The sequence below is a fragment of the Oncorhynchus gorbuscha genome, linkage group LG20 (assembly GCF_021184085.1).
Source record: "Oncorhynchus gorbuscha isolate QuinsamMale2020 ecotype Even-year linkage group LG20, OgorEven_v1.0, whole genome shotgun sequence".
Taxonomy (NCBI): domain Eukaryota; kingdom Metazoa; phylum Chordata; class Actinopteri; order Salmoniformes; family Salmonidae; genus Oncorhynchus; species Oncorhynchus gorbuscha.
The window spans coordinates 33,304,433-33,330,472 of record NC_060192.1 but is presented as its reverse complement, the minus strand read 5'-3'; the positions used below and the strand labels follow the sequence as shown (position 1 = coordinate 33,330,472).

Below are 26,040 nucleotides of genomic sequence, written 5' to 3'. Positions count from 1 at the left end.
GTAACAGACAGGGTAGTAACAGACAGGGGAGTAACAGACAGGGGAGTAACAGACAGGGGAGTAACAGACAGGTAACAGAGAGTTTTACCATTAGACAGAGGAGTTAACAGACAGAAGAGTAACAGACAGGAGAGTAACAGACAGAGGAGTAACTGACAGAGGGGTAAAGGACAGGTGAGTAACAGACAGAGGAGTAACTGACAGAGGGGTAAAGGACAGGTGAGTAACAGACAGAGGAGTAATAGACAGAGGAGTAACAGACAGAAGAGTAACAGACAGAAGAGTAACAGGCAGAGGAGTAACTGACAGAGGGGTAAAGGACAGGTGAGTAACAGACAGGGTAGTAACAGACAGAGGAGTAACAGACAGAGGAGTAACAGACAGAGGAGTAACAGACAGGAGAGTAACAGACAGGAGAGTAACAGAGAGAGGAGTAACTGACAGGAGAGTAATAGACAGGGGAGTAACAGACAGAGGAATAATAGACAGGGGAGTAACAGACAGTGGAATTACAGGCAGGGGAATAACAGACAGGTGAGTAACAGACAGTGGAATTACAGGCAGGGGAATAACAGACAGGTGAGTTCTAGGTTTTACCATTTTACTGATGAACCAAACTGAACCCAAAGGCACACAGTGCGTATGTGATCACATGATCACCATGATACCTGCACATGGACTCAGTACTGGTACCCCGTGTAAATAGCCACGTTATCATTGTGTATGTGATCACATGATCACCATGATACCTGCACATGGACTCAGTACTGGTACCCCGTTTAAATAGCCACTTTATCATTGTGTATGTGGTCACATGATCACCATGATACCTGCACATGGACTCAGTACTGGTACCCCGTGTAAATAGCCACGTTATCATTGTGTATGTGGTCACATGATCACCATGATACCTGCACATGGACTCAGTACTGGTACCCGTGTATATAGCCACGTTATCATTGTGTATTTATTCCTTGTGTTATTATTTTTCGATTTTTCTACTAAACCATTTCTCTCCACATTGTTGTTTGTGAAGCATGTGACAAATACAATCTGATTTGATTGAGCTGGATGCCACACCCGGTATCTACATTCCACATGGCAATTAACCAACCTGATCAACCAAACTGATCAACCAAACTGATCAACCAAACTGATCAACCAAACTGATCAACCAAACTGATCAACCAAACTGATCAACCAAACTGATCGATCAACCAAACTGATCAACCAAACTGATCAACCAAACTGAGCATCGATTCGGTACTGGTTCACTGTGTTGATATCCAGGATACTCACTGTGTATTTCATCTTTTTGTCATTTTTTTTGGACTATTTTTCGCTCTGCATTTTTGGGAACGTTCCGTATCTATGCATTTCACTGTTGCTCTACACCTGTTGATTACAAAGCATGTGTCAAATAATATTGTATCTGATTTGACTGTGCTGGATGATACGCCCTGTATCTACATACCAAATGGCACCCTATTCCCTACATAGTGCACTCCATCCAGAGCCTTGGTCGAAAGTAGTGCACTATATAGGGAATAGGGTAGCATTTGGTACACAGCCACAGCATCTCTCTTCTCTTTACTATCTGTCTGCATTGTTATATGTTCTTAAACTACAAATATAAATGTTTTTAAAAACACTGAATTATGTTGCTGGTTCAATTCTAAACACTAAGTTAATTGAAGTACGAAGGCAGCAAATTTGAAAAAGAACAGCAATTCTATTGGAATATGGTTGAAATGTAATGGACTGTGGAGCGGTGCATGTCGCCAGGGAGGAAGAGGGAGGTACAGCACCTGTGTACACCTGAACCAGTCTCACCTGTTCCTTCATCTGCGTGGGTTTATATGTTCATTGACATTTCTAAACAGCCCAGATGAAAGGCTTCAAACAGCACCAATACTTACTTAGTCATTTACCACCTGACAACAGACGGATTGGTGAACGAAACCGCTGCAGGGATTGTTTTTTTAAATGTATTTCAGTTCTAACATTTAACCAGGTAGGCTAGCTGAGAACGAGTTCTCATTTACAACTGAGACCTGGCCAAGAGAAAGCGAAGCAGTGCGACACAAAACACAACACAGAGTTAATAGAAAAAATAATGTCTATATACAGTGTGTGCAAATGGTGTGAGGAGGTAAGGCAATAAATAGGCCATAGTAGGTTTAAAGATATTAGGCATTCTTCACCACACTGTGGGTGGACTTTTTCAGATTGTCAGTGATGTGTACGCCGTGGAACTTGAAGCTTTGCACCTTCTCCACTGCAGTCCCATCGATGCGGATGGGGGCGTGCTCCCTCTGCTGTTTCCTGAAGTCCACGATCGTTTTGTTGACGTTGAGTGAGAGGTTGTTTTCCTGACACCACACCTAGTTCCCTCACCTCCTCCCTGTAGGCTGTGTCGTCATTGTTGTCATTGCAGACTTTGTATGCAAAGTTGATGATTGAGTAGGAGGTGTGCATGGCTACACAGTCATGGGTGAACAGGAAGTACAGGAGAGGGCAAAGCATGCATCATTGTGGGTTGAGGATCAGCGAAGTGGAGGTGTTGTTTCCTTCCTTCACCACCTGGGGGCGCTCATCAGGAAGTCCAGGACCCAGTTGCACAGGGCGGGGTTCAGAACCAGGGCCCTGAGTTTAATGATGAGCTTTGATGGTACTATGGTGTTTTAGGCTGAGCTGTAGTCAATGAACAGCATTCTTACATAGGTATTCCTCTTGTCCAGATTGGGTAGGGCAGTGTGCAGTGCGATGGTGATTGCGTCGTCTGTGGATCTATTTGGAAAGGTATGCAAATTGAAGTGGGTCTATGCTGTCATGTAAGGTAGAGGTCATATGATCTTCATGATGACATAAGTGAGTGCTACGGGATGATGGTCATTTAGTTCAATTAGCTTTGCTTCCTTGGGTACAGGAACAATGGTGGAAATCATGAAGAAAGTGGGGACAGCAGAATGGGATAAGGAGAGATTGAATATGTCCGTAAACACTCCAGCTAGTTGGCCTGCGCATGCTCTGAGGACGCGGCCATGCGAGGGTTAACATACTTAAATGTCTTACTCAAGTTGGCCACGGACAATGAGATCCCACAGTCCTCGGGAGCAGGCTACGTTGGTGGCACTGTGTTATCTTCAAAGCTGGTGAAGAAGGATTAGCTTGTCCGAGAACAAGACGTCGGTGTCTGCGACATGGCTGGTCTTCCCTTTGTAATCCGTGATTGTCTGTAGTCCCTGCCACGTAAGTCTTGTGTCTGAGCTGTTGAATTGTGACACCACTTTGTCTCTGTACTGACATTTGCCTGTTTGATTGCCTTACAGACGAAATAAATGCAATGTTCGTATTTAACCATATTCCCAGTCACCTTGCCGTGGTTAAATGCAGTGATTTTGCTTTCAGTTTTCGCGAATGCTGCCATTTATCCATAGTTTTCTGTTTGGGTAGGTTTTCATAGTCACAGTGTGCACAACATCCACTATACACTTCCTGATGAACTCAGTCACTGTGTCCGTGTATATGTTAATGCTATTCACAGAGGCTGAACCAGACTGGCCTCTGTACTGTGGAAAGTCCATCACTCCCGATGTAAACAAAGCACAGGGCACTATAGAGACAATCCATCCATCTCCATGCCCATCAAGATGATGGCTCCTTGGGTGCATCTCTCTCTACTGCACCTGCATTTCCTGGAAGAACGAGGATGTGACTTAACAAAGAGATTCCAGAACAGTGGAGATGTTCTACTTCCAGAGAAAATCCTGGATTCTACAGGCCTACAGCTTCAGTCTTTGCAACTTTAGTTCAACAACAGCAGATTGTTCAACGTTCTTTTGTCACAGACGATTGTTGCAGAGTTCTTCTGTGAGACTAGAGAGGCCGGCCAGTCAGAAGCAAGCTAAGGGGTGCTTGACGTCATCTGCTGCCATGGAAACACAATCTGTACAGATGTGGTGAAATCTGTGGTTGTTAGTTTCTAGAGGACTAGTGAGTTTCTAGTCCAGCCTATTTCTACCCCAACTGTTTTGTTGCTGACCTGGCAGATGTAAGCATTATGGCAATGTTGCACATGCTGACCTATGACTTTTTTAAGACTATGAAGCTCATTTCAATTCTGTGCACTTATGTTGAGAAACACTGGGCTATGGCAACATGATATCGTAAAAAGATACTAGTGATGGAATTTAAGTGTGTTAAGTTGGGAATGTCTTTCTTAAAGCAGTAGCAGCAGCACCTGCACCATTCTATGGTCCCACCACGATGTAACATAACTCCTCTATGACCTGTTGAAGACAGAGCTGTTAGCGGGAGGTTGATTGAGTCGTCGTTGAGTCTGGCTGGTTCCTCTTGAAGATACAGCAGCAGAGTATAGTCCCTCCTATCAGGAGCATGGAGGAGGACCACCTATTGAATTCAGCCAAGTAACCCAAAACACCCAAAATGATCCAGCAGGAATGGGATATTCTGTATCATGTAATGGTACACAAAGAAGAGAGTGATGAGCTGGAGGATACCAGCCAGGATAAAGAATGTTCCACTGATAAACTTGACTTTGATCCTGGTCCTTTTACTCTTGATGCAGTTACAGCACCTGGTCCCAAAGATGAACCTTATCACTCCTAGAGTTGCCAGGATGTAGGAGATGGAAGTGATCATCATAGGAGCCCATTTGACCCCACTGGGGGGGGGGGGGTACATAAAAAACTACTATATAGGCACTAGGGAGACTATCTATCCAAACGCTCCCAGAAACCTGACTTCAATATCACTAGAGGGTAGGAGCTCCACAGTACGACCCCCATAACCAGGAGCAGGGCCGCTGCCTCCCAGCAGATGTAGAGCGCGACCCCCAACTCCCCCAAATGGTGCTGGCCGTCCAGGAGACAGGAACGAGCACCAGGATTACAGCCAGGATGAAGATCATTCTGGAGATGATCATTACTTTGGCCTTGGATTTTTTGTTCTCGTAACTGTTGGTGCACTTGGCACCGAATATGGATACTCCCAGTACCCAGAAGATGATGGCCATGGCTCTGGCGGCGGCTGATCCTGGGTTAAGGCCAGCATGTAGTCGTAGACCTGACACTGCAACAGGTCCCAGGTCAGGTCCCAGGTTACATGACAGGTGGCGATGTTGTAAATTTGTAAGGTCTACCTGTCCACCACATTCGGCACGTGACATATTATATTTGATTTGAAGGTAGCCAGACTGCACACTGGCTCAATTAAATTCCATCACTAGTATCTTATATGATCTTATGTTAACATAGCCCAGTGTTTCTCAATATAAATGCAGAGAACTGAATTAAGCTTCATAGTCTTCAAAAAGTCTTAGGGGATCTTGTGCAATATTGTTAACTTTTGCCAGTGAAGCAACCTATCCATTGAGATGTGGGTCAGTATGTGGTTGAGACAAACTTGAGGGAGACACTAGTGACATTCAGTGAGATTGAAACTACATGCTGAAAAACATTTAAGTTTGAAATAAGTAATTGTAAGGTTGGATTCATGGACTGAAAGTAACTATACAATAGACTATATTTACTAATGATAACAGTTTCTTGGACATGGCTTGATATAATCCTACACTATGATATATGCTTCAGTCAGAAGGTCCCAGTCACTGACAGTAGGCTTGTGGTTAACATGGTGAACATAAACAGGAAATGCACAGCAGCAACCAGGAAACACTTTGCTGTCAGATACGTTTTTAATTTGAACATCTTTAACAGGATTAAACAATCAACTACTGATTAAATTCATCTCCACTTAAATTCATCCCATTTTAAAGAAGCATAAAGAGAAGTATCAATACTGGTATATAACATCAGAGAGGAAACAGTGAGAATATGTCCCTTCATTGCAGAGTCTCATCAGGAACTACCAGTCTAAATTAACTGAATATTTGAACACAATATGTCATAAACTCCCCTTTGACGTGTTAAAGACAAGATGGAATAATGACTATGTTGCTTTCACACCTATCAGGTCCTTTCCAATATTATAACATTGAACAGAAAGGATTGAGACCATTTTTCATCATAGAATTAAATATAAATTCACAATTATTGGATCCCCATGATTTTTGTAACAAGAAAGTAGAGCTTCTGGCCCAGATGTTCGTGGGAGGTTAATATACAGTGGGGAGAACAAGTATTTGTTAACCTGCAAAATCGGCAGTGTTTCCTACTTACAAAGCATGTAGAGGCCTGTAATTTTTATCATAGGTACATTTCAACTGTGAGAGATGGAATCTAAAACAAAATTCCAGAAAATCATATTGTATGATTTATAAGTAATTAATTTGCATTTTATTGCATGCAATAAGTATTTGATCACCTACCAACCAGTAAGAATTCCGGCTCTCACAGACCTGTTAGTTTTTCTTTAAGAATCCCTGCTGTTCTCCACTCATTACCTGTATTAACTGCACGTGTTTGAACTCGTTACCTGTATAAAAGACACCTGTCCACACACTCAAACAGACTCCAACCTCTCCACAATGGACAAGACCAGACAGCTGTGTAAGGACATTAGGGATACAATTGTAGACCTGCACAATGCTGGGATGGGCTACAGGACAATCGGCAAGCAGCTTGGTGAGAAGGCAACAACTGTTGGCACAATTATTAGAAAATGGAAGAAGTTCAAGATGACGGTCAATCACCCTCAGTCTGAGGCTCCATGCAAGATCTCACCTCGTGGGGCATCAATGATCATGAGGAAGGTGAGGGATCAGCCCAGAACTACACGGCAGGACCTGGTCAATGACCAGATTTTCAGAATGGATGGAGGGTAAAGTTGCTCCTAGTTCTTGGGTCAGTTTAGCATTTTCCCCACTCACGCTTACAGTTAGGATTTGGTTGAGGGAAGACTCGACAATGTCTAAATCAACCTCCCGCTAACCTCTTTGTCAAGAAGCTGAACTTTCTTGTTATAAAAACCATTGGGATCCGGTAATTGTGATTCTATATTTAATTCTAGGATGAAAAATGGCCTCTATCCTTTCTGTTCAATGTTAGAATATTGGAAGGGACCAAATAGGTGTGAAACAACATAGTTATTGTTCCACCTTGTCTTTAAAACTTGGTTCCTGTGGGACGGTTGCGCTAACGTAGGCTAATGAGATTAGCATGAGGTTGTAAGTAACAAGAATATTTCCCAGGACATAGACATATCTGATATTGACAAAAAGCTTAAAATCTTGTTAATCTAACTGAACTGTCCAGCAGAATGACAACTGGTGGAAGAGGGAAAGTTACACGTTATGTTGGCTGACAATTTGTTAGCTACGCTGTCTTTACGAACCACATAGCATATTATTACAGCAGTATGTACCGGTATGTTAGCTAGCTACTTACCGTTAGTAGTTACAGCTGAAATTTACATACACTAGGTTGGAGTCATTAAAACTTGTATTTCAACCACTCCACAAATTTCTTTTTAACACACTATAGTTTTGGCAAGTCGGTTAGGACACCTACTTTGTGCATGACACAAGTCATTTTTCCAACAATTGTTTACAGACAGATTATTTCAAATCAAATCAAATATATGTATATAGCCCTTCTTATATCAGCTGATATCCCAGCCTAAAACCCCAAACAACAAGCAATGCAGATGTAGAAGCACGGTGGCTAGGAAAAACTCCCTACAAAGGCCAAAACCTAGGAAGAAAAGTAGAGAGGAACCAGGCTTTGAGGGGTGGCCAGTCCTCTTCTGGCTGTGCCGGGTGGAAATTATAACAAAACATGGCCAAGATGTTCAAATGTTCATAAATGACCAGCATTGTCAAATAGTAATAATCACAGTAGTTGTCGAGGGTGCAACAGGTCAGCACCTCAGGAGTAAATGTCAGTTTGCTTTTCATAGCCGATCATTGAGAGTATCTCTACCACTCCTGCTGTCTCTAGAGAGTTGAAAACAGCATGTCTGGGACAGGTAGCACGTGAACAGGATTCCATAGCCACAGGCAGAAAAGTTGAAACTGGAGCAGCAGCACAGCCAGTTGGCCTGGGGACAGCAAGGAGTTATCATGCCAGGTAGTCCTGAAGCATGGTCCTAGGGCTCTGGTCCTCCGAGAGAGAAAGAAAGAGAGAATTAGAGAGAGCACACTTAAATTCACACAGGACACCGGATAAGACAGGAGAAATACTCCAGATATAACAGACTGACCCAAGCCCCCCGACACAAACTACTGCAGCAGAAATACTGGAGGCTGAGACAGGAGAGGTCAGGAGACACTGTGGCCCCATTGTATTTCACTTATAATTCAGTGTATCACAAGTCCAGTGGGTCAGGAGTTTACATACATTATGTTGACTGTGCCTTTAAACAGCTTGTAATTCCAGAAAATTATGTCATGGCTTTAGAAGCTTCTGATAGGCTAATTGACATAATTTGAGTCAATTGGAGGTGTACCTGTGGATGAATTGAAGGCCTACCTTCAAACTCAATGCCTCTTTGCTTGTCATCATGGTAAAATCAAAAGAAATCAGCCAAGACCTCAGAAAAAAAATTGTTGACCTTCACAAGTCTGGTTCATCCTTGGGAGAAATTTCCAAACGCGTGAAGGTACCACGTTCACCTGTACAAACAATAGTACACAAGTATAAACATCATGGGACCAAGCAGCCGTCCTACCTGAACGTCCTACCTGTAACGATGTTCGTCTGTTGTTTGTAGAGAGTCAGACCGAAATGCAGCGTGTAGGTTACTCATGACTTTTAATAAAGATAAAGCGGTACATGAAATAACTGAAAATATGAAAACAACAAACGAGTGAAACTAATTACAGCCTATCTGGTGAATAACACAGAGACAGGTACAATCACCCACGAAAATACAACGCGCACTCAGGCTACCTAAATACGGTTGCCAATCCGAGACAACTAGAATCAGCTACTCCAATTAGGAATCGCCTCAGGCAGCCAAGCCTAACTAGACACACCCCTAATAAATACAAACCCCAATACGAAATACAACATATAAACCCATGTCACACCCTGGCCTACCCAAACATATAACAAAAACACAAGATACAATGACCAAGGCGTGACACTACCGCTCAGGAAGGAGATATGTTCTGTGTCCTAGAGATGAACGTACTTTGGTGCGAAAGTACAAATAAATCCCAGAACAACAGCAAAACCTCGTGAAGAACTTGTGAAGATGCTGGAGGAAACCTGCACAAAGTATCTATATCCACAGTAAAAATGAGTCCTATATCGACATAACCTGAAATTTTAGCAAGGAAGAAGCCACTTCTCCAAAACCACCATAAAAAGCCAGACAACGGTTTGCAACTGCACATCTGGAAAAAGATTGTACATTTTGGAGGAATGTACTCTGGTCTGATGAAACAAAAATATAACTGTTTTGCCATAATGACCATCGTTATGTTTGACGGAAAAAGGAGGATGCTTGCAAGCCGAAGACCACCATCCCAACCGTGAAGCATGGGGGTGGCAGCATCATGTTGTGGGGAGGGTTTGCTGCAGGAGGGACTGGTGCACTTCAAAAAATAGATTGCATTATGTGAAATTATGTGGATATATTGAAGCAACATCTCAAAACATCAGTCAGGAAGTTAAAGTTTGGTCGCAAATGGGTTCTTCCAAATGGACAATGATCCCAAGCATACTTCCAAAGTTGTGGCAAAATGGCTTAAGGACAACTAAGTCAAGGTATTGGAGTGCCCATTACAAAGCCCTGATCTCAATCCCATAGAACTACAAACCTGACTCAGTTACACCAGCTCTGTCAGGAGGAATGGGCCAAAATTCATCCAACTTAATGTGGGAAGCTTGTGGAAGGCTTTGACCCAAGTGAAACAATTTAAAGGCAATGCTACCAAATACTAATTGAGTGTATGTAAACTCCTGACCCACTGGGAATCTGATGAAAGAAACAGAAGCTGAATTAAATCATTCTCTCTACTATTCTGACATTTCACATTCTTAAAATAAGGTGGTGATCCTAACTGACCTAAGACAGGGAATTTTTACTAGGATTAAATGTCAGGAATTGTGAAAAACTGTGTTTAAATGTATTTGGCTAAGGTGTATGTAAACTTCCGACTTCAACTGTATACATCAAACTTGCCAGTATATTAACTATAGGCTATCTAACTACCCAACGTTTATTGACTTGATTATTGTCATCATTCTTCGCTTAGCTAAATGGTATAGTGGTTGTGCTTTCTCAATGGACATTCGGGTGCTTTCGTAAATTCACTCTGGCTATCTGTAGGCTGGACACAGAGCGAGTCAAAATTCACCAAAGGCTGAAAAATCTGCTTAACTTAAGAACGCTGGTTAACTGGAACACTGGGCGTGAGCCCAATGCAGATTAATGGAATCGAACGTTCAGAGCTTGTTTTGACTGGAGTGATGCTTAAAATCCCGTAAAAAAATGTATCCCTTTTTATTTTACCATTACAATCTGTTTATCGGACGAAACTGGAATAAAACAACTTGTGTAGAAAGTAAACATCCGCACCTCGATGGTGTCATCTGTGCTTATGTCTACTTAATGAAAAAAATTCTGGTCTAGCGATCGATGACAAACAAACTCACTGCCCAGACTTACATAATTACACAGACAACAGCCACCCTCGAAACATCTTTACCCATCTCTACACAAAAGCCACGGCCTTTGCAGAGCAAGTTGAACAACTACTTCAAGGTCTCAGAGCTAGTGACGTCACCTATTGAAATGCTATTACCATGCACCCGCTAACTAGCTAGCCATTTCACACCGGTTACACCCCACTAGCTAGCTAGCCATTTCACACAGGTTACACCCCACGAACTAGCTAGCCATTTCACACCGGTTACACCCCGCTAACTAGCTAGCCATTTCACACTGGTTACACCCCACTAACTAGCTAGCCATTTCACACCGGTTACACCCCGCTAACTAGCTATCCATTTCACACCGGTTACACCCCGCTAACTAGCTAGCCATTTCACACTGGTTACACCCCGCTAACTAGCTAGCCATTTCACACCGGTTACACCCCGCTAACTAGCTATCCATTTCACACCGGTTACACCCCGCTAACTAGCTATCCATTTCACACCGGTTACACCCCACGAACTAGCTATCCATTTCACACCGGTTACACCCCACGAACTAGCTAGCCATTTCACACCGGTTACACCCCGCTAACTAGCTATCCATTTCACACCGGTTACACCCCGCTAACTAGCTATCCATTTCACACCGGTTACACCCCACTAGCTAGCTAGCCATTTCACACAGGTTACACCCCACGAACTAGCTAGCCATTTCACACCGGTTACACCCCGCTAACTAGCTAGCCATTTCACACTGGTTACACCCCACTAACTAGCTAGCCATTTCACACCGGTTACACCCCGCTAACTAGCTATCCATTTCACACCGGTTACACCCCGCTAACTAGCTAGCCATTTCACACTGGTTACACCCCGCTAACTAGCTAGCCATTTCACACCGGTTACACCCCGCTAACTAGCTATCCATTTCACACCGGTTACACCCCGCTAACTAGCTATCCATTTCACACCGGTTACACCCCACGAACTAGCTAGCCATTTCACACCGGTTACACCCCGCTAACTAGCTAGCCATTTCACACCGGTTACACCCCGCTAACTAGCTAGCCATTTCACACCGGTTACACCCCGCTAACTAGCTAGCCATTTCACACCGGTTACACCCCGCTAACTAATTAGCCATTTCACATCGGTTACACCCCACTAGCTAGCTAGCCATTTCACACAGGTTACAACCTACGAACTATCTAGCCATTTCAGACTGGTTACACCCCACTAACTAATTAGCCATTTCACACCGGTTACACCCCGCTAACTAGCTATCCATTTCACACCGGTTACACCCCGCTAACTAGCTAGCCATTTCACACCGGTTGCACCCCGCTAACTAGCTAGCCATTTCACACCGGTTACACCCCGCTAACTAGCTAGCCATTTCACACCGGTTACACCCCGCTAACTAGCTATCCATTTCACACCGGTTACACCCCGCTAACTAGCTAGCCATTTCACAATATACACAAAAACAATATACACTGTATGATATTTGGCAAAATAGACAGCATGCCTCTCCATAGGAAAACAATGGGGGGGTTCTCAACGTTCCAAGGGCAAAAAGTATTTTGGGGCTAGCATTTGATGACAACTGAGCTAGCTGCACAGGCTTACATAACTAGACAGAGGAGATTCTCATGATTAAAATGGTATCCGACTTGAAAAATATCAAAATATACACATTGCAAGATATTTGATGAAATAGACAGACATGCCTATATTTCTTCCATAGGAAACAATGGGAAGACCGCAGAGTTCCAATATTATTTTTGTTGTTTACATTTTAACTATAAAACAATGTGAGCAGGTCTCATTTCCAACAATAGCGAGGCTGGCATTGTGACGTTGAACAATAAGCTGGGAATAGAATCTTTGGAAGGCAAGTATGTGCTCAATACAACTAATAGGAGCTGGCAGGGTGAAAAATGCACTAAAATAAGGCCTGTTCTTTTGCGATTACTTCAATAATAATAAGCTGGGAAATATGGGAAATGTGGTCATATTCTGAAACTGGGCTCCAAGGCGGATGCATTGAACTAGTTTCTATCAGAAAATAATGTTGTTAAAAATGTAATGTGCCTACTATCTACCCGCATTTCAGAGCACTCATCTGAGTGTACCAGAGCGGAGAGTGCTCAACACCCATTGAATATGGCCAGTGTCAATAAACTTTGGGAATAAAGCATAAATAAATTGTTTCCAGCAGCACATTTACAGTCAAATTACTATAGGAACAAATATGACTGATTTACAGAAATATTGGAACAAAGTTGTCTAATGAAGGCAAACAATTTAGAATCCTCCAATCCTGTAGCCTACTCCCGACAATCACCTAAGGGTTTTGTTTTATCTGAATGGAAACACCATAAATTGAATTAAGCCAAATTTCTTCAAATCAATCCCATATACTATGTCATTACAATAAAGTTTTATATTCTCTAGTAATGCCAATACAGAATACTAGCAAATCCTTCTCAAAGATGCCCTCTGGTGGTCAAACTAGCAATAACTTGCAGTAATAGAAGAAATGTCTGAGAATGAAATGACTTGCCACAGAATGCTGCAGCAGCACTCCGGGTGTGCAGTTAATTTAGACTGGGAGAAGTTCCTGAGGAAACTGCAATGAAGGGACATATTCTCACTGTTTCCTCTCTGATTTCTTATAACAGCATTGACACTTCTCTATATGTTTCTTTAAAATGGGATGAATTTAAGTAGAGAAAGAATTGAATCAGTTGATGATTGTTTAACCCTGTGATTTATGTTCAGATAAAATAATTGTATCTGACTGCAAAACGTTTCCTGGTTGCTGTTTATGTTCACTACATCACCAACAAGCCTACAGTCATGGCCAAAAGTTTTGAGAATGACACAAATAATATTTTCAAAGTTTGCTGCTTCAGTGTCTTTAGATATTTTTGTCAGATGTTACTATGGGATACTGAAGTATAATTACAAGCATTTCATAAGTGTCAAAGGCTTTTATTGACAATTACATGAAGTTGATGCAAAGAGTCAATATATGCAGTTTTTCAAGACCTCTGCAATCCGCCCTGGCATGCTGTCAATTAACTTCTGAGCCACATCCTGACTGATGGCAGCCCATTCTTGCATTATCAATGCTTGGAGCTTTTCAGAATTTGTGGGGTTTTGTTTATCCACCCATCTCTTGAGGATTGACCACAAGTTCTCAATGGGATTAAGGTTTGGGGAGTTTCCTGGCCATGGACCCAAAATATCCAGGAACAGTTTGGTGACAAACAATGCTTTTTCCAACGTGATGGAGCACCTTTCCATAAGGCAAAAATTATAACTAAGTGGCTCGGGGAACAAAATATCGATATTTTGGGTCCATGGTCCAAAACCCCACACATGAATTGTCTCAGAATGCTTTACTGTTGGCATGATACAGGACTGATGGTAGCGCTCACCTTGTCTTCTCCGGACAAGCTTTTTCCCAGATGCCCCAAACAATCAGAAAAGGGATCATCAGATAAAATTACTTTATCCCAGTCCTCAGCAGTCCAATCCCTGTACCTTTTGCAGAATATCAGTCTGTCCCTGATGTTTTTCCTGGAGAGAAGTGGCTTCTTTGCTGCACGTCTTGACACCAGGCCATCCTCCAAAAGTCTTTGCCTCACTGTGCATGCAGATGCACTCATACCTGCCTGCTGCCATTCCTGAGCAAGCTCTGTACTGGTGGTGCCCCGATCCCACAGCTGAATTAACTTTAGGAGACAGTCCTGGCGCTTGCTGGACTTTCTTGGAGCCCTGAAGCCTTCTTCACAACAATTGAACCGCTCTCCTTGAAGTTCTTGATGATCCGATAAACGGTTGATTTAGGTGCAATCTTACTGGCAGCAATATCCTTGCCTGTGAAGCCCTTTTTGTGCAAAGCAATGATGACGGCACGTGTTTCCTTGCAGGTAACAATGGATGACAGAGGAAGAACAATCCCCCTCTCTGATGGGCACGAGATGGTAAGGCGTTACGAAGAGTCAACTTAGTAAAACCTGGCTCCCTCAAATCTCGAAGGCTGATGACACAGGGGTTGCGGATAACGATTCTTAACCGTTAAGATCGAATCAGATTCCAAGCACCACTCTCCTTTCGAAGCTACCAGTCAGTTATTTGATCTCAATCAGCATGGCAGAGTGATCTCCAGCCTTGTCCTTGTCAACACTCACACCTATGTTAAAGAGAGAATCACTGACATGATGTCAGCTGGTCCTTTTGTGGCAGGGCTGAAATGCAGTGGAAATGTTTATGGGGGATTCAGCTCATTTGCATGGCAAATAAGGACTTTGCAAATAATTGCAATTCATCTGGTCACTCTTCATAACATTCTGGAGTATATGCAAATTGCCATCATACAAACTGAGGCAGCAGACTTTGTGAAAATGAATATTTGTGTCATTCTCAAAACTTTTGGCCACGACTGTAAAGTCAGTGACCGGGACCTTCTGACTGAAACATTCAGTACATCAGAGTGCAGAATTATTTCAAGCCTTGTCAATGAAACAGTAATCATTAGTCTATGTAATGTATTATATTGTTCATTTCAGACATCAAGAACAAACTTCGGAGTGACAGCATTTTGATGGGCATGGATATTGTGGAAATGGTGGAGGTCGTGGGTGTTGGGTGGTCCTTTGCAAGGGGTGATGTAAGTTTCCTTCAGATAGATGACACAGACACAGGACTCTTGGTATTAAAGTCGTTTGTAATAAAATGCAATTGCAGACAGATTCACATACAGAATACCTCAGTAGTCTATAGTATAGATCTGTGTGGCGAAACCGGAGACAACACTCCTTATACTAGTTGGTGTGGACAACCTACTGCCAATCATACCTTAACATTGATACATTGGATTAGGTACAAAGTATCTAAGATGAGAAAAACATGTATAGACTGTGGTTTCTCACTCTGCTATTAGCCATCAACCACACCTGTGTAGTCTCAGGCCCTTTGCTGCTTTCGGAACATCTTGGCCTTGAGGCTACGTGACTATCAATAGATGCAGGCAGTTCTCAGCCTGAGAAGTAAAGCAGTACATCTCCATTACCAAGTACTTTTCTATCATTGCACATTGCAAGCATACGAAGGTTACAACCTGATTACATTACAGTAATGTCTTTAGTATTTTTCTACATTGTCATTAACAGGTCACAGAGGAGTTTATGACAAATATTCAGTTCATTTAGACTGCGAGGAGAAATTCCTGAGGAGAATCTGCAATGAAGGGTTAAATTCTCAATGTTTCTTATGCCCATATTAAAACTTCTCTTTAAGTTTCTATCAAATGGGACAAAAAAATAGATGAATTTAAGTGGAGAAGATTTGAGTCAGTAGTTGATTTTTTTTTTAACCCTGTTAAATATGTTTAAATTAAATAATTGTATCTGACTGCAAAACATTTTCTGGTTGCTGTTGTGCATTTCCTGTTTATGTTCACTACATTACCAACAAGCCTACAGTCAGTGATCTGGACATTCTAACTGAAACATACAGTATATCATAGTGTAGAATTATTTCAAGCCTTATCAATGAAACAGTAATCATTTGTCTATTGTATAGTTCATTTCAGTACATCAACCCAACCTTAGAATGATTTATTTCAAAATCAAGGGTTTTTCAGCATAGAGTTTCAATCTATTTATGTGTACTCTTAGGCCCAGTCCCTTTATCATTGCCCCTCAGAACAGGCTTTGGCGTCTAGGGGGGATGTTGCCCCTAGTTACTGATGAACAACCTGTCACGAGATTTTCCACCCCAATGATGATAATGATGATAACTAAACAATAATTTAAGCTTTGACCAATTCTCGAGATTTGTAAGACTCTGGGTTTAATAATAATTATGCAAAGACTAAGATTCTGCAAAAGGTTAGTTGTAGTTTATCCAGAGAGCTCTGAAGTCAAACAATGCATACACAGTCATTTTATAACTCTTACCCCCACCGGCCTGGCAGTTTCTCGCTGTGTCTGTCCTCCCTAGATTAGAGGGGCCTTGGAAAGGCCCTCTGTCCTGTTATCAGTTGTCAGAGTTACAACCAGGTCATGTGTAGTTCAATTGTCCTTTGTTTTCTCAACCATCCATTTCTCACCCTTAACTTCTCACACATACATTATTGGATTATAGTCTTATAATTCTAATACATTTCACATCGTCTTGTAATTAGAATACATTTCACATCGTCTTATAATTAGAATATATTTCACATAGTCTTGTAATTAGAATACATTTCACATCGTCTTATACGTTTCAGGGGGGAATTCTTTAGTCATTACTTTAAACATATAAGTTACTTTATCACAAACTTCGGAGTGAACGAATCAGCTGAGCGAGACAGTCAGGGAGATAGCATTTCGATGGGCATGGATATCGTGTAAATGGGGGAGGTCAGGGCATCGCCAATGGGAGTCCCAGAATGAATACTGGCCGTCGTGATCTGTGCTCTCCCCACCTGAATAGAGACAACCTTCATAGTAACTAACTTTACAAACACAGGTGTGGTCTTGTACGGCCTGTGGATGAGCTGTGTGACCCAAGGCGTGGGAGATACACGGTGTGAGGTGTACAACTCCATTGGGTGGTATTTGCCCGATGTTCTGCAGGCCGCCAGAGCCATGATCCTCACAGCCATCACCCTGGGGGTTCTGGGGGTCGTGGTCTCCGTGGTCGGTGCCAGGTGAGCCAACTGCGTCAAAGACGAAAAGTCTCAGGACAAGTTTATAAATATTACTGAAATACAATTCATCCTGGCCGGAATTATCATCCTCATCCCTGTTTTCTTGGTAGCAATATCAATCATCGACCATTCCACGCAGATCGAAAGAAAGACACTATTGGGGGCCTCGCTGTACTTCGGCTGGGTGGCGGCCACCCTGCTCCTGATTGGAGGGTCATACTGTGCATCACTGTGGGAATCTTTGGATGTATAGTCTACCTAGTGGCCTGTTATATCTCTGTAGGGAATTATCCTGAATCCCAATATATGGACATATGGATGGTTCTGATGACGATCACCTCCATCTCCTCCTTCCTGGGAGATCTAGGAGTGATGGGGTCCATATTTGGGACCAGGTGCTGTAACTGCATCAAGAGTAACAGGACAAGGGTCAAGGCCAGATTTTTCATCCTGGCCGTTATACTGCAGCTCACCACTGAATTTGAGGTTTTCCATTACTTGATAATGGATGTCCACCTGCAGCTCACATATCTTGTCTGGTTTATCCGATACGACCTGATTATTTTAGCTGAGTTGAGGAGCTGGTCTGCCTCCATGCTCCTGATAGGAGGGACCAGACAGGGCTGCTGCATTTTCAAGTGGAACTAGCCAGACTACTAGCCTTTGGTCGCCTCTCCTTCCAGTTCTCTGCTGCCAATGACTGGAATGAACTGCAAAAATCACTGAAGCTGGAGACTCATATCTCCCTCACTAGCTTTAAGCACCAGCTGTCAGAGCAGCTCACAGATCACTGTACCTGTACATAGCCCATCTGTAAACAGCCCATCTATCTACCTCATCCCCATGCTGTGTTTATTTATCGAGAGAGAGAGAGAGAGAGAGAGAGAGAGAGAGAGAGAGAGAGAGAGAGAGAGAGAGAGAGAGAGAGAGAGAGAGACGGGGCTCGTCTTCTTTTTGTACTCCATGATTGACTGTAGACCCTGCCACATTCCTCTTGTGTCTGAGCCATTTAATTGCGACTCTACTTTTTCTCTATTGTAGTGTCTTTAGCTATGCCGGATTAAGTGATATGACATGCTATTCTGTAAAATAATTTATCTGTAATTAATATTCCCTGATTAAGCTAATCAATGTAATTAACTAGAAAGTCGGAGCACCACAAAATAATGTTTATAGATCTGTTATCTTCTGAATAAACTCTTAACCTCTCTGCGCACGGAACCCGCTAGCGGGCTGAAATTCCACCAGCATATGGTGATCGCTACATAAATAGTCATATTAAACATTAATGAAAATACAAGTGTCTCACATGTATCGAAAGCCTAGAATCTTGCTAATCCAACTGCGTTGTGAGATTTAAAAAATGATTTACTGCGAAAGAATACGATGTGATTATCTGAGCATAGAGCCCCATAAAAAACAACACTTTTAACCAGCACAATCACAAACTGCATTAAAATAAATTGTTTACCTTTGACGAGCTTCGTCTGTTTGCAATTCCAATGCTCATTGTTACACAATGAATGATCTTTGGTTTGATAAAATCCGTTTTTATAGCCTAACACGAAACATTTTGTGAACTGCTTGTGTCGTGAATTCCGTCTCATTCCATTTTCAACGACACATTCCAGGTAAATAACCCACACAGAACATGACTTTTCCAGTCATGTTTGGTTTGTAACACAATCGAACCTGATGGGCGATTTTGCGGGACATATTGACTGAAAGAAACCGATTTGAAGACAACAAGTCATGACATCATTGTGCACCAATGATTTGCCCGCTGTTTCGTTGATTGACTGTCTTTTAACCCAATGACCACTGATCATCTTGAAATCTAGCTGGGTAGATAGCCAATGAGCTGAGGTAAACGGCAATAGGCCATGTTTATGTGTTGCAAGACCAACCCATGTAGTAAGCTCCAGCGTAAAGTGAGTGATTCGCTATTGAAGTTTCATACCTGAAGGAGAAACACATATTACGCACTGCATTGTTTGGTAAACGCGCAGATTCAGCTGTTTATATATCAATCATTATGGCGACTAAGTCAGTGAAAGCTAAATCTAAGTCTAGATATACAGCTGTACACACAATTTCAGAATAAATTGATTGGGAAGGTGAGACAGAGATTGTTGTAGGACGATTCATTTAGCGATTGTGGAGGAATATTTTTTGAACGGGAGAGGACATCGTTTTGAACTGGTAAGTTCTTATCATGCTAATGCCCTTGTTTGAAATTAATAATATAAAATATTATTTGTGATTTTTATTTTATATTTTAGAAGCAATATATAAACATGTAATGTCATGAAATGTGAAATAGCCTATTTGAGGCTGTTGAGGGGAGGGCAGGCCCACAACAATGGCCAAAGTGAAATGGAGACAGTAGATACAGCTGGTCTGTTGTAATATAATAAAGACAGTAGATCAAGCTGGTCTGTCATAATATAAAAGAGACAGTAGATCTAGCAGGTCATAATAATATTTTCAACCTTATGTTCCCTGTACTCTCTCTCTCTATATATATATCTGTTTATTATACCTGTTGATACAGGGCTCATATATGAAACTATTCTAACTGAACATTTTCTTTCATAGTGACCCTGACTCCGAATGGGAGTCTTATCCGGTGTCCTGTGTGAATTTAATTCCCAGGTCTCTAAGCAGTCTGGTTGTAGATGTTGTCACAAAACCTCTGCAGCCCAGCTCCACTGGTCGGACTTCTGCGTTCCAGTCATGATGCCGTGCTTTGGCAGCTAGATCGGCATAGCGCAGATTTTTTCGTTCATAAGCCTCATCTACTGAGTCCTCCCAGGGTACTGTGAGCTCAATGATGAAGACCTTATTGAGCGAACGGGACCAGAGCACCATGTCAGGTCTTAGAGTGGTGGTTGCGATCTCCGGAGGAGACACAAGTTGCCGGCCAATGTCAGCTAGCATTTTCCAGTCGTGGGCCAAGAGCAGCTGGTCTCGCTCTAATGGTGTAGAGCCGCTCTTCGGTGGTTTAGCCCCTTCGCGGACAAAGATCTTCCGTAAGGGGTGTGGTGCTGCTGGGGATGGTAGAGAGTTGGTGGCAGCTCGCTTGTCTTTCAGGGCGGACACAAGGTTTTTAAGGACTTGGTTGTGACGCCAAGTGTAGCGTCCTTGGGTGAGGTTTGTTTTACACCCTGTGAGAATGTGCCTGAGGTTGGCTGGCATGGAACAGAGGGCACAGTCCAGATCTTCACCATACCATTGGTGAAGATTAACTGGTGTTGGACGGACGTCATATGTTGCTCTGATGGAAAAGCTCAACCGCCTCGCTTCCAAGGCTACAGGTCCTTCCAGCTGATCTTCCTCTTCTCCACACTGTCCCATCGAGTCCACTGTCCCTGTTTGGCAAGAGAGACTACCTTGGCTCACCTTGCACCCTCCTCCTGATGGAATACTTCCTGCACTACCATCTTCCGCTGCTCTGAAGGAGTGGCCTTACTTCAAGCAGCATGGCTAGTTAGCCCAAGGCCTCCTCTCCCTTGCTGAACATGACCCACAATGTCAGCATGTCTGAGGGCTGCTGTTGCCTCCAAGGTCGGCGCGTTGTTGCTCACCACTGGGTCTCGAGATTCATTCAGTGTACACTTGAATTCCTCTGTTAGACTGGTGAGGGGCAGCTTGAGGACACCATCTCCATAGAGGCCTATGGTGGTAAGGCATCATGGAACTCCGAGCCACTTCTTTAAGTAGCCTGTGACTCCTCTTTCCATCTTCTCCACTGTTGAGATTGGAACCTCATACACTGCTAGGGGCCACAACACCCGGGCTAAGAGACCAAACTGCAGACACCAGGCCTTTAACTTTCCAGGTAGCTGGGTGTTGTCGATCGACTGTAGGCTACTACTGATGTCTTTGCGTAGCTGTTGCACCTGGGCTTTGTCCTTCAGGCTTGCATCATACCACCTTCCAAGGCTTTTTACTGGCTGCTCAGACACTGTTGGGATTTGGTCATCTCCGATGAAGAATTTCCGGGCAGAGAGTACTCCCTTCACATTTGAGATGTTGCGTGACTTGGATGGTTTAATCTTCATACGGGCCCAGCTGATGTTCTCCTTGAGTTTTCTGAGCAGTCTCCTGGTGCATGGGACAGTGGTGGTCAATGTTGTAATGTCGTCCATGTTCTGAGTGGAGGGAGGCGGAAACCAGAGTCGACTCGCTGTCCACCAGCAACCCATTTTGAGGATCTGATGATAACCTCCATTGCCATTATGAATGCCAACGGAGAAATGGTACATCTCGCCATTATACCTACATTCAGGCACTGCCATGAGGTGGTGAACTCTGAGGTGGTGAAGCAGAACTGCAGATCCTGGAAGTACGACTTCACCAGGGTTGTGATGGTGTCCTTCTTCTCCACTGTGCCGCGAAGTTTCTCGAGGGTCAAGGTAAGGTCAGTATTCACTGTTTCCCACAACTTCTTGTCACTGGCGCCAGGCCACTTCACATACGGTCTGTGCCCTGGTAGTCTCCTCTCTCGACTGCAGGTCTGGGAGGCTGGGTGAGTTTCACTCCTGTTGCTGGTTCCACCTCAGTTGTTACTTCGGTGCTTGAGTTTACATCCTCCATGACAGTGGTACTGATGCACTGCAAACTATGGTTTGCGTCCAGTTGCTGTGCTTCATTCGACTGATTTGATCTGAAACATATATCATAATGTAGAATTATTTCAAGCCTTATCTATGAAACTGTTATCATTAGTCTTGTGGCCTACAGCAGATCATCCACCAGGGGGAGACTGGTCGAGGCCCGGTGATAGACGGAGTATACATCACGAGCCGATGGCTCCAGCTGCTGGACATGCCAGGTCTCAACGGTCTCTCCGCCCAGGACTAATTGGGGCTGATTGGGGAGTTGGTGAAGTAAGGTGGGGAAGTAAGGTGACTTCCGTGTAGTTGGAGAAGGTGCCCGAGCTAACACGAGGGAGTTTTAGTTTATGTGCCCGACAGGATACAGCAAGACCCGGAGCCCAGAAGACGTATCCCAGAGAGTGTCTCATGGGGAGACCTATCCTTTTCTTTGGATTTATTATTTAATAAAGACCATTGAAACTGAGCTAATAATACTCTGTCCATGTCTGATCTGTGTAAAAGTCTTGACCAAAACCCCTGGTCTGCCACAGTGTATTTAGTCTATTGTATAGTTCCTTTCAGTCCATAAATCCAAACTCACAATTGTTTACTTCACAGTCAAGCGTTTTTCAGCATGTAGTTTCAATCTATTAATGTGTACTGTTTAGGCCCAGTCCCTTTATCATTGCCCCTCAGAACAGGCTTTGGGGTGTCGGGTAAAGTTGCCCATAGTTGCTGATCATGGGTCAGTTTAGCATTTTCCCCACTAATGGTTAAGGTTAGGATTGGGTTGAGGGAAGACTAAAACAGGTTTTAATACCTCTTCAGCCCAAACTCAGATTGGGAAACTTTAATTTTCATCAAATCACAACAACATTGTTGTATAGTTATTATAATTATCCCTATTTGGTATTAATTGGTTAATTCTAGGTTGGTTCTCAACATTCCATACTGTTACACAATGCTGTTTGATGAGTTTCAACTGAGTAGAGTTTTTTTTACCTATTCGGGTCGCTGCCACATCCTGCCCCACATTTTTATTAATAGGATTTACGTTTCCGTGACAACATATCTAAGTGACATCACAGCATTGAACAGTGATAGAGGTCATCTGAGTGGAACAGCGCCGCATTCTTACAGGAGTCAGCAACGAACTTGAGTAAACACATTTGCTGAATGAGACGCAGTCAGGGAGACAGCATTTTGATGGGAATGGATTTCGTGTTTACCGTGGAGGTCGTGGGCATCGCCCTGGGAGTCATAGGATTAATACTGACCATCGTGGTCTGTGCACTCCCCACCTGGATAGAGATAACCATCATAGAGGCTAATGTTGCCAACACAGAGGTGGTAACGCACGGCCTGTGGATGAGATGTGTGACTCAAGGCAAGGGACAGACACAGTGTGAGGTGTACAACTCCATGTGGGATTTGCCAGATTGTATACAGCCTGTCAAAGCCATGATCCTCACTGCCATCATCCTGGGGGTTCTGGGGGTCACAATCTCCATGGTCGGAGCAAAGTGCACCTACTGCATCAAAGATGAAACGTCTCAGACTAAATTGATAATCATCGCTGGAATTATTTTCATCCTGGACGGAATTCTCATCCTCAGCACTTTATTCATGGTAAAAATAACCGTCCAAATCGACTGCTTCAGACAGTACAAAGGAAACTTTGAGTTGGGGAACTCGCTGTACTTCAGCTGGGTGGCGGCCGCCCTGCTCCTCATTGAAGGGTTCATACTGTGCATCAATGTGGGAGTGTTTGGATGGATGATGGGAATCTTTGGATGGATAATCTCCCTCATGCCCTGTTATATCTCTGTATTGTTTATATTGTACCCCTACACATGGACGTTTCTGATGATCACGACCTCCATCTCCTCCATCCTGGGAGCTCTAGGAGTGATGGGGTCCATCTTTGGGACCAGGTGCTGTAACTGCATCAAGAGTAACAGGATCAGGGTCAAGGCCAGGTTCATTGTTGGAATATTCTTCATCCTGGCTGGTATCCTGCAATTCACCAATGTCTTCTTGAGCTATTACTTGACACATAACCTTCCAGAATACAGGAGGGGGCTTTTGATATCTTTTGCTGAACACAGTAGATGGGCCGCCTCCATGCTCCTGATAGGAGGAACCATACTCTGCTGCAGCACCTTGAAGAAGAAGCCAGACTCGACAACGACTAAATCAATCTCCCACTAACATCTCTGTCCAGAAGCCGTACTTTCTTGTTTTAAAAACCATAGGGATCCATTCATTCTGATTATATTATGAAAACTCTTCTCTATCCCTTCTGTTCGGTGTTAGAATATTGGAAGGGATCAGATTAGGTGTTCCACCTTGTCTTTAACCAGTCAAAGAGGACTTTTGACATATTGTGTTCATATATTCAATTAATTTAGACTGAGAAGTTCCTGAGGAGACTGCAATGAAGGGACGTATTCTCACTGTTTCTTCTGATTTCCTATACTCATATTGATACTTCTCTTTCTGTTTCTTTAAAATGGGATGAATTTAAGTAGAATAAGATTTGAATAAAACGTTGATTGTTTAATGCTGTTAAAAATGTTCAAATAAAAATGTTCAAATAAAAAAAACTGACGACAAAGCATTTCCTGGTTGCTGCTGTGCATTTCCTGTTTATGCTCACCACGTAACCACAATCCTACAGTCAGTGACTGGGACCTTCTGACTGAAACGTATACAGTGGGGAGAACAAGTATTTGATACACTGCCGATTTTGCAGGTTTTCCTACTTTCAAAGAATGTAGAGGTCTGTAATTTTTATCATAGGTACACTTCAACTGTGATAGACGGAATCTAAAACAAAAATCCAGAAAATCACATTTATGATCTTTAATTCATTTGCATTTTATTGCATGACATAGGTATTTGATATATCAGAAAAGCAGACAGGTACAGAAACCTTTGTTAGCAATTACAAAGATCATACGTTTCCTGTAGTTCTTGACCAGGTTTGCACACACTGCAGCAGGGATTTTGGCCCACTCCTCCATACAGACCTTCTCCAGATCCTTCAGGTTTCGAGGCTGTCGCTGGGCAATACGCACTTTCAGCTCCCTCCAAAGATTTGCTAGTGGGTTCAGGTCTGGAGACTGGCTAGGCCACTCCAGGACCTTGAGATGCTTCTTACGGAGCCACTCCTTAGTTGCCCTGGCTGTGTGTTTCGGGTCGTTGTCATGCTGGAAGACCCAGTCACGACCCATCTTCAATGCTCTTACTGAGGGAAGGAGGTTGTTGGCCAAGATCTCACGATACATGGCCCCATCCATCCTCCCCTCAATACGGTGCAGTCATCCTGTCCCCTTTGCAGAAAAGCATCCCCAAAGAATGATGCATCCCACCTCCATGCTTCACGGTTGGGATGGTGTTCTTGGTGCTGTACTCATCCTTCTTCTTCCTCCAAACACGGTGAGTGGAGTTTAGACCAAAAAGCTCTATTTTTGTCTCATCAGACCACATGACCATCTCCCATTCCTCCTCTGGATCATCCAGATGGTCATTGGCAAACATCAGACGGGCCTGGAAATGCGCTGGCTTGAGCAGGGGGACCTTGCGTGCACTGCAGGATTTTAATCCATTACAGGGTAGTGTGACAGGGGCGCCAACCCAGACAGGATGATCATTGCACCAACAGTTGTTGCCTTCTCACCAAGCTGCTTGCCTATTGACCTGTAGCCCATCCCAGCCTTGTGCAGGTCTACAATTTTATCCCTGATGTCCTTACACAGCTCTCTGGTCTTGGCCATTGTGGAGAGGTTGGAGTCTGTTTGATTGAGTGTGTAGACAGGTGTCTTTTATACTGGTAACGAGTTCAAACAGGTGCAGTTAATACAGGTAATGAGTGGAGAACAGGAGGGCTTCTTAAAGAAAAACTGCAAAATCAGCAGTGTATCAAATACTTGTTTTCACCACTGTATCATAGTGTAGAATGATTTCAAGTCCATTAAATTGTTATCATTAGTCCATTTAGTCTTTTGTATAGTTCATTTCAGTCCATGAATCCAACCTTACAATTATTTATTTCAAACGTAAATGTTTTTCCACATGTCGTTTCAATCTAACTGAATGTCACTAGGATCTCCCTCAAGTGTGTCCCAAACACATACTG

The 26,040-nt window shown here is 43.2% G+C and overlaps 1 protein-coding gene and 1 pseudogene across 1 annotated transcript; one reads left to right on the top strand and one right to left on the bottom strand.

The window, feature by feature from the left end:
• Positions 1-4,736: 4,736 nt before the first annotated feature.
• LOC124006895 lies at positions 4,737-17,681 on the bottom strand (annotated as a pseudogene).
• A 5,233-nt stretch (positions 17,682-22,914) lies between these two features.
• LOC124006617 (claudin-4-like) lies at positions 22,915-24,491 on the top strand. Its single transcript, XM_046316669.1, has one exon. The coding sequence runs from the start codon at positions 23,076-23,078 to the stop codon at positions 24,108-24,110; it is 1,035 nt and encodes a 344-aa protein (XP_046172625.1). The 5' UTR covers positions 22,915-23,075; the 3' UTR covers positions 24,111-24,491.
• Positions 24,492-26,040: the final 1,549 nt, after the last annotated feature.

Excerpts from the sequence above, each read along its gene's own strand:
- LOC124006617 (XM_046316669.1), top strand. The coding sequence starts at position 23,076 with ATGAGACGCAGTCAGGGAGACAGCATTTTGATGGGAATGGATTTCGTG.